Raw genomic sequence first — 8,907 nt, 5'->3', positions numbered from 1 at the left:
ATACATTTTCTCTAAATATTAGACAACTTGACTGATAGCTTCAATTCAGAGCTCAGTGTATTTTATTTTAAAAGACCTACACGCTTTCGCTCTAAGTAGCCTAATCCTATAAACTAATCACTCATTACGAACCTCTACATCATTCTACAGTTTATACAAAAATCACACAGAACCATGAGGTATAAATCATTTAATTTGTCATGAGCTAAGTGAACAAAAGCGCATATCAACAGCACCCTCTAGTGGTAAAAGCAGGCTGATGCAGTCAAAGTGTAAAATAGATTCCATAAGCGTCAGTAGATGGCAGCACTTCAACATGAGATTTTTTTTTTAAAAATCAGTGAAAAATGTAGTGTTATAAGCAAACAGAGCTACATCAATGAATTACGATATAAATAAGTGCATTTAGTATTGTAATAGCAGCTTTTTGGGTTAGACACACCATAACTAATTCCATTTGCGTTTTTGTTCAATAGGCTATTTTTAATTATCACCTATTGTCTATATTAACTTTACTTTTCTGGCGTTTTCTACCCATTAGTCTACTTATCCTATTTTGCATTGCTTAATGAAAAAAACTGAAGTCAAAAACTAAAAAAACAAAAACAAAAATCAATATCTTACAGCGAGTCTCTCTACACACCTGACCTGTTACTTGGCCTGGTGGTGTCAGCTGCTTGTTTTAATGAAGATCATTTTAATGCCATTCCATGGAACATTTCAGGCAAAGCAGGTACATTTCCATGGACACAGACCTGCCTGCCACCAGAAATGTTTCATAGTGCCCTTGAAATATTGTTGCTGTTCTCTCATTGAACTCAACTACTAAAATAAACACATTGCTCAGACATATCATAAATCAGTGATGTAGCATTTTTTCTTTCATTCTCTGGACCTAGTTCATTTCTGGTCCGTGTCTCCAGTCTCTCTGCTCAGGTCCACTGCCATTTGAGAGTGGTCCCCAATAATGATATACTGTGCATTTGCAATGTTGATGTTTGGCTGTTGTTGTTGCCACAGCTGTATCCTATCAGGCCCTACCGTCTGTTCTTGGACAAAGTGATACCTCTCATTCAAAAGCATTCGTCTCTCTTGCTCCAGAACATGCATGTTCCTTAGCTCCTCATTCTCCTTTTGTTGTTGCTGATTGGAGCGTTTCAACTTCTCCTGTTTTTTCTTGAGACTTTTCATGTCCTGCACTTTCTTCCATTCCACCTTTTGGCGTTTTATCCTTGCAGGGGTCATTGCTTGTTTTACTTTCCTCTCAAAGTTCTTCTTTTCATCCAGTGAGACTAAGGTTTTCAGGACCATGGGGATGTCCTCTCTGGGCATGGCGTTGCTTTGTGGCAGGAGTGGTATCACAGTGTTGTATTTTGGAGGATTCAAAATGGAGTTAACCAGTGCAGAGTCAGTTTTCAATTCCAGAAATCGGTTGAAGTTGGTGGTGAGGAGAAGGAGGGTGAAAGCAGAGTTGTTAATGGCGTCCTCCACACACCTGAGCACAGCTTTTCCAACCACAGCAAATTCCTCAGTATAAGTTGCACCTTCACTTTCAATAATACCCTCAAGCTTCTCTTTCAATGCCTCAGCCAATTCTGCATCTTGTTGCGCATGCAAAATGGCAAAAGAATAAAACCTCACTTCTTCTTCTTCTTCCTCTTCTTCTTCTTGTTCTGTCTCTTCTTTTTCTTCTGCTGCTGCTGCTACTGATGATGGCGGCAATGACCCCTTTGGAATAGGTCTACTTGTTGGATCAGCTGGTGGTTGTGGGTTCGTGAAATTCAGATTTTTTCCATGCACCCTACAACTTGGGTTCACAATAATATGACTTTCAGTTTGTCCGGGTTGCATAGGTTTTCCAGGGACAGAAGCTAAACTGGTTGGTGTTATAGGTTTAGCATTGTTGACGCTAACTGTGGGAGCCTCACTAATCTCTAGATGAGATGGATAAGAACGATAGGAAGAATGAAGTGATGATGGTGCATTGCTTCTTGCATATGCCTGAGCTGAACCTGTTGTTGCAGAATTATTCCGCACATATGATTTGCTATGGAAGCCAGACGATAATTTTAAATTGTTAAAAGAACTCAAAAATTCAACAAATTCAGGTCCGCACACTTGCTTAGCTTCTTCCATGAACAGGTTGTATTGCAAAACATCTGAGTCGCTTGATTCATTTGGGAGTGCTCTTGTATAAGCCAAAATTAGAACGTTCCTATCACACAATCCATGCTGAGTTAAAACTTTAAAAATTCGTGCCAGTGTTGCCAAAGATTCTGATTCTTGGAAATTATCACAATGGACTCTAAAGATTTCAAACTGTCTTGCACTTCGTTGCCATTTCTCAGACAGATGTTTAGCGAGGATATTATCTGCATGCGTTTGAAGTTTATCCAAAGCTTGCACCTCTTTTTGCAGAATGAACAGGCACAGTGCATGCACAATCTCTTCTTCTGTGGATGGGCCCAGGTGGTGAGTTAGGCTGCGCAGTCTTTCTGGAGGTGTCTTGGCTAGTAAGTCTATCACCTCTTTTACTCCTGTTCCTGTATCTCCACTCTCCCGCTGACTCATCTTTATGGCTCTTGCTACAACTCTATGCCATTACATGTCTTGTATGCCAACTTTGAACAGGGAGGTGCTCAGTCCATTCTTGTTACCTTAAAGGAGAAAAAACATGTGAAATGTGAAAATGTAATGAACTTTTTTTTTTATGTTTAAGAGTTTAAGTCAGTTAGATCTTGATTTATAAAGGAAACAGAAATGTGAAATCAGTTACTGATACTCACAACGACAGGCAGTTGAAACAAGGAAGTAGCCAGGAAAATGTGTCTTCAAAAACAGTCCAACTTTTTGTCAACATTGTGAAACTAAAACGGCCTTACTGAAACATTTATGCTATAGTAATGAGATGTAAAGCAGCTTCGGAAAGCCTGTTGCTTTGACAAATGTCTGGATCTTGTCTAGTTTATGGTTAACCGTGCTCTGACAGTTCAGGTCCCTGTGAGCTCACACGATGATGATGTCACAGGCTGAGTTCTATGGCAACTCAAAACGGACAAAAAGGTGTATGAAGTCACAGGTTAATACTCTTGTGTGATTTTTTGCATTATAAATGCACTATATACCCCAAAAAGCTGAAATCTGCAACAAGAAAAGTAAGAAATGCATATTATGTTGCCAACTATGCAGACACACAATATTACACCAAAAAAAAAGTTTCAAATCTCAAATGACACTGGAAATGTATTATGTGGAATGATATTAAAAGTACAGTACAGTGATCTTACTGTGTTCTGGCTCGCCTCTCCACATATCTGACCTGTAACTTGGCCATATGTATAAGAATAATGCCACACTGTAAAGCTAACAGCTCTGTTAAGACAAGCAGTGGCAACCCCTTCACTAGAAAAGTTACAATGTCCACCTTTAAGTGAGCAAATGTCAAAATAAAAAAAATATATAATTCATAACATTCAAAACATTACGCTACTATTTTTTTCAAACATCTGAATAGACCTCACAAGATTCTGTTTAATTCCTGTCCTTTCTTTGTGCACAATGGGAGAAGAAAAGTGTCGTGTGAGAGTCTGTGTATTTTTATCCACAGAGGAAAGCTCCAACCCTGTATTTACCAGGGGTGGGGTCAGAGTGAGGAGTGCAGCCAACGCGCCGTCCCTCAGTCCCTCTGAGCAGCACAGACAGACTGGCTCTGTTCTCACAGAGCTACACTAGTACCCTGATATATTTACTGTACAACCACTTCTGAGAGCTTACTGTAACTCAAGGAAGTGTGGTTTGTACTCAGACTCTTATAAATATGATGATTAAAAAGAAAGAGTTAAATGTGTTTTCTTGACATGCTTGAAATGTCTTTATATGACACTTGATTTAGTATTAGTTTGTTTTTTTAAATCCTGGACTTACTTACATTTCAGTTAATGGTTTGCTTTGATTTATTCCTATCAATTAACATGATAATTATTCGTTTGATCATGCTTTTTATACCGGATGCCCTTCCTGAAACAAAACATGTCTGGACTTGTTAAAAACTTTTCAATGGCCAATTCACAAATTATAGCTCAATCCATTAGGCTTGACTGAACTGCATGTATAGATGTTTTATTTGACAACAATAATTTCTCATATCCTGAAAACACTATTCAGATGATAACATGGTAGCCTACGAGAAATATGATTTGAATTATGTGAAAAATATTGTTGACATTTAAGTATCATACAAATGTGAAATGACTATAAACTTTATTTGGAAGTTTCTGACAGTTTTTTCATTACCATTTTTAACAGCTCTTTTTGCACCCTTTCTTATATAAACATTATACTTGATATTAAAATCTTCAGAAGAACATTCACAATATTAGTAGTTTTCTGATGGAATAAAGAACATACATTATTTCCTATGGCTTTGTGTGTCCATACAGTCAATTAATTACTAAATTTACCCCTACATGTAATGATAGTGATGGTTTTGAGATACCAGACATGTTTTATGCAACAATAACACAAAGGTGTCCCCTGTCCCAATGGGTGTATCCAAAACAATTGATTTGTCCTAGTTTTATACAAGGAATATCCCTGGTGTCTATTTTTGACCAATGTGATACCCACCAACAGTAAAAAGGGGAATAAATAGTCATTTGTTTAGCCAAAATCCAAAAAAAAAACAAAAAACAAAACATTCTTGAAAATGACCAGAACACAAAAAAAATGTAGTCATTTGCATTGCTCTGACAAGTCTCTCAAATTATAGTTATGAATGGACAGTTTGTATTACAGTTTTCCTCTTTTGCACACTCTTTTCACAATTTTATCATTACATTAATTTACATTAACAACCCCCAATCTGGGCACTCTAAATGTTTAGGTCAGTTTAAAACTGGATGAAACGTATGTAAACACTGAAACTATCTTAAACTATAGTTGTATTTGTCAATGCATGAGCCCCTGTTACATATGCAAACACCACCTCAAGATCATCCCCCATCACTTATGTAACTCACTGGCAAACGTCCGTCTTTATTGAGGTCACTTCTTTCAGCAAGACACGTGCTATGCTAGCAGCTGTGTTAGTCAGTCTGCCCTTAAAATTGCCCTCACCTCTGGGCCACATCATGCAGTAACCAGCCCTGTCAGTTAACCCATGCAACAGCAAAAGCACTGTGGCCTCCTATTATGATTCTGTACACTGCCGTTAATAAATTTTCTCTGAGTATTTGTACATGTAAGTGTAAGTGACTGGCTCATAGGCGTGGGAGAGAGGTGTGGGTTAGACACTCAAGGGTCATGTATAAGGAGCTTTGGGGCAGGCAAGAGAATAGGAGGCCCTTCTCAGACAGGGACTATAGATTAGTATGAAAGGCAAGTAGTGGGGGATGCTGCTTGGATTTGCTTCTCTCCCATATACAGAATCATCTATTAGCACATAAGAGAAATAATATGAGATAGACTGTGCTGTGGATCTAAGAAGATGCATAAAGATACAGGTAAGAATGGGGGTGGGAGATGATATAGGTGATCGATAAGCAGGCTATTTAGTATTTGCACTTTGTAAGGGGCCATGCTCTTTTCCCATCCAAGCGATTCGTCACACATGCTAAGAGAATTTAACGCACTCACTTCAGTCCAGCGAATATATGCTTCAGTCCACAAACATGTACATTCATAGACATATGCAGATACCAGCCATTCAAACCTCCAAGCACGCCTCATACACTGGCCCCTTTTTGGAGGCAGTGAATGAAACACCTGCAGTAGCAGTGGTACTGGCCAAAAATGCCATTCTTCTCTTGCGATACAACTTGTAACATGTGTTCTCAAGTATCTGGCTACTTGAAAATCTTTTTACCCTAAAATTCTAAATCACAGTTAGCTTTGCCATATTAGCCTCTAGGAAATTACATGGGTTTGGTTATGTTTCGCTTTCTGTGGCAGTATGTCTCTTCTCAAAGTTCAGTTATAAATTATTATGAGCCAGTGTTCTCTTTAGGCCATTATCAAGCCCAGATAAATTGAAATATCCACAGAAAAACAGAATTTTAAATCATCATAACAGCACAGTATTTTAAAAAATCTAAAGGTTTGTTCATTAGCAAAATTGTTAATTGTGTTTTTGTTGTGAATCTCTATCAGTATCCCCTCATTTTGAGCTTGCATTATTCATTGATAGATATCCTTAATTCATAGGACCAAGTTGGCATCAAAACAAATGCTATGGTTATCCAGTGCTATACTTACCATACAGTTATTGATTTCAACTGTTCATTGGTTAGCTCTTATTCTTTGTAAACAGTATGGTATCCAGCTTCAAGTTTTGGTTTGGTTTATAATACAAAGTGGTCTTAATATGTGTTTTAATTAAAAAATAGTTGTATATTTTTCTTGCAATGCCTACCACACTAGTCCCCAGCTTTCAAAACTGTCTGACACAACCCTGCAACATCATTGTAAGACTTTCTGCAGTTGACGTCAGGGACCCAACAGATCTGAGCTTATGTGACAGCTAACTCACATTAATTCGGGACGCAAAGGTAAACGAAAAGGCCTGGGGAAAGTGTGGCGGTCAGGAGAGAGACATGTCTACTGTACCACACTGGACCATGCTCGGCTGAGCATTTAGGCCAGGGCAACAACAATGCATAATACAGCCTCTGGTGATGGGGGATGGCAACACCCCCACCTCATACTCACATCCCATAGTCCCATAGACATGCACACACACTGACGGTCTAGGCTCGTATCAACGGAAAGGCTTTGATCATACTGACAGGAAGGGCACTCGCCTCGAAGGAATTAGCTTGCTCTTGCCTCGCTAAAAGAACATCCACAATAATCACACAAGCAACAGAGAGGGAGAGAGGCAGTCTGATATTTAAGTTCATTAATATGCTAAATTTATGAATATGATTTGTTCCAGTTCAGTGTCCAGAGTGGCATGTCCATAGTGGCATGATGATAACCAAGAGGGCCGGTATGTGCAGAAATTCAGGTTGCATGTATAATCCGGCAGTTTTAATAGGCTGGTAATCTGCACAAGTCATTTACATAGGCATTTAAATGAGCTCAGCATCCACTTTGAGCATTTTTATGGTTATATGGAGTTAGTATGCATACGGATGCTCTTAGATTAGACTGAATAAATATCAAATTGAAGAAACATGGACAGCTGGCCAAGTATAAATTTAAGGTACAATTCAGTTGTTTGGGGTTTCTGATCAACTTCATGAAAATGTGTCATGAAAACTGTCTCAATAATATAATAATAATATATGTATAATACCCTATGTAGCACATGTTTCAGTTTTATTTGGCTTTATTTAAACCACCTAAAACTGCCACAATGATGGTAAAGGCTAACAACTGCTACCTAATTCATATATTCAAGCTGCTAGTAATACATAGTAATAGAATCTGAAAAGACACAGGATTTACCTTTGTTAAAGGATAATACGTATTGTTTTTTAGATACAATAGATAAATACTGTATAAGTTGTACATTGTGGCAAATTACTTAATTTCCAATACATGTAATAAACCAGACAATAAGGATAAAGCATAAAGTTCTTTGAATAGTAACTAAACTGCTAAATGAAAAAAAAGTGACCACAAATCTAACTGCAGTCCATATTAAATTATCTGCCTATGCAAATGGTAAAGCCCTGTGTCATTTTTGTCAGTCTCTGAGCCTCGCGGATGCTCAGCTTGTACAGCAGATGCACATGAAGCATGCGAGCCATGAAAGCACTGGGAAATTCATTACATATTCCTACCCCCCTTCGCTCGCCATAATCACCACAATTAGCAGACATCTGCAGTGACTCCGAAAGCCGGCAGTGTATTGAGGCAATCAGAGCAGCTTCACCCACAGCAGCAGCAGCAGCCCCTTCTGTGCCGGGCCTCATCCTGGAGGAAGGGGTCCATTACAAACTCAGGCATTAATTGAGACGGGGAGTACGCTGTTGGCATTCTACAAGAACAGCCAACAGGAGGGAGAAGAGAAGATAGAGAGGCTGTATGGATGGAGGTGGTCTGGAAAGGACTATAATGGAGAATTCAATGGGACAGACAAGAACTATGAACAAAATAAGTTTGAAAATACTAGAGAAAATATAGATTGTTTCTGTAAATTGTTTTGTTGGCAGCTCTGAAAGACATTGCCAACTTAAATTAAAGGTGCACTGTGTAACCTTTTGGTTGGGGGTCTGTTACCTGCTTCTTCCAATGGATATACCATTGCTCTGCCTGGAGAGTTGCACAGTATGACATTAAACAGCTCTACCTTACATTTATTCAATTACAGGTGGTTTTGTAGCTCAAAAATACCTGAAAAACTACATTCTTACTGTGAGCAGGGTTGCCTCTCAACAGATCTGACCTTTAACTAGTTCTGGCTTAGTCTCTATGAAGATAGAAAGGTTTAAAACCATACAGTGAAACAACAGACAAAGAATTGACAAAGAATTTGACAGAACTTCCAGAAAAGTTACACAATGCATCTTTAAGCTAATACTACATACAAACTATTCACAGCTACATAATCAACATCGGCTCAAAACAATATTTGATTTGTGTTCAGTTCAGTTGTGTTCAAATACTTCTTCCAAACATTCCAAAAGTTTTACACATTTATGACCTTGTCGGAGATAAATATTATTCCTTAACTGAACTTTTTACTTGCATACAGGAGTGAGAGATTTGGAAATGCTCAGATCCATAGTCCCTAGACCAATCATTTGCCCCTTGTTCAAATTGCTTATATTGTTTTCCCCCGTTTCATTCAGACACTCTAAGGGTCCATATTAAGCTATTTACTGATTTATGTTATAATCTTGTTTATTCAACAAAAAAACTACCTGGAGTCTGTTTTGTTTCATTCACACATGTTTAAAATAC

At 38.2% G+C, this 8,907-nt stretch overlaps 1 protein-coding gene across 1 annotated transcript; it reads right to left on the bottom strand.

Moving 5' to 3' along the window:
• Positions 1-175: 175 nt before the first annotated feature.
• Positions 176-3,016, bottom strand: ticam1 (TIR domain containing adaptor molecule 1). Its single transcript, XM_020922643.2, has 2 exons — positions 2,787-3,016; positions 176-2,657 (listed from the first exon to the last, which is right to left on the bottom strand). The coding sequence occupies exon 2, from the start codon at positions 2,569-2,571 to the stop codon at positions 901-903; it is 1,671 nt and encodes a 556-aa protein (XP_020778302.1). The 5' UTR covers positions 2,572-2,657; positions 2,787-3,016; the 3' UTR covers positions 176-900.
• Positions 3,017-8,907: the final 5,891 nt, after the last annotated feature.

The sequence above is a fragment of the Boleophthalmus pectinirostris genome, unplaced genomic scaffold, assembly GCF_026225935.1.
Source record: "Boleophthalmus pectinirostris isolate CB_2022bp ecotype Guang Dong unplaced genomic scaffold, ASM2622593v1 HiC_scaffold_16, whole genome shotgun sequence".
Taxonomy (NCBI): Eukaryota; Metazoa; Chordata; class Actinopteri; order Gobiiformes; family Gobiidae; genus Boleophthalmus; species Boleophthalmus pectinirostris.
This window is presented reverse-complemented; position numbering and strand designations above follow the sequence as displayed.

Coding starts and splice junctions, on each gene's coding strand:
- ticam1 (XM_020922643.2), bottom strand. CDS start 2,571: ATGAGTCAGCGGGAGAGTGGAGATACAGGAACAGGAGTAAAAGAGGTG.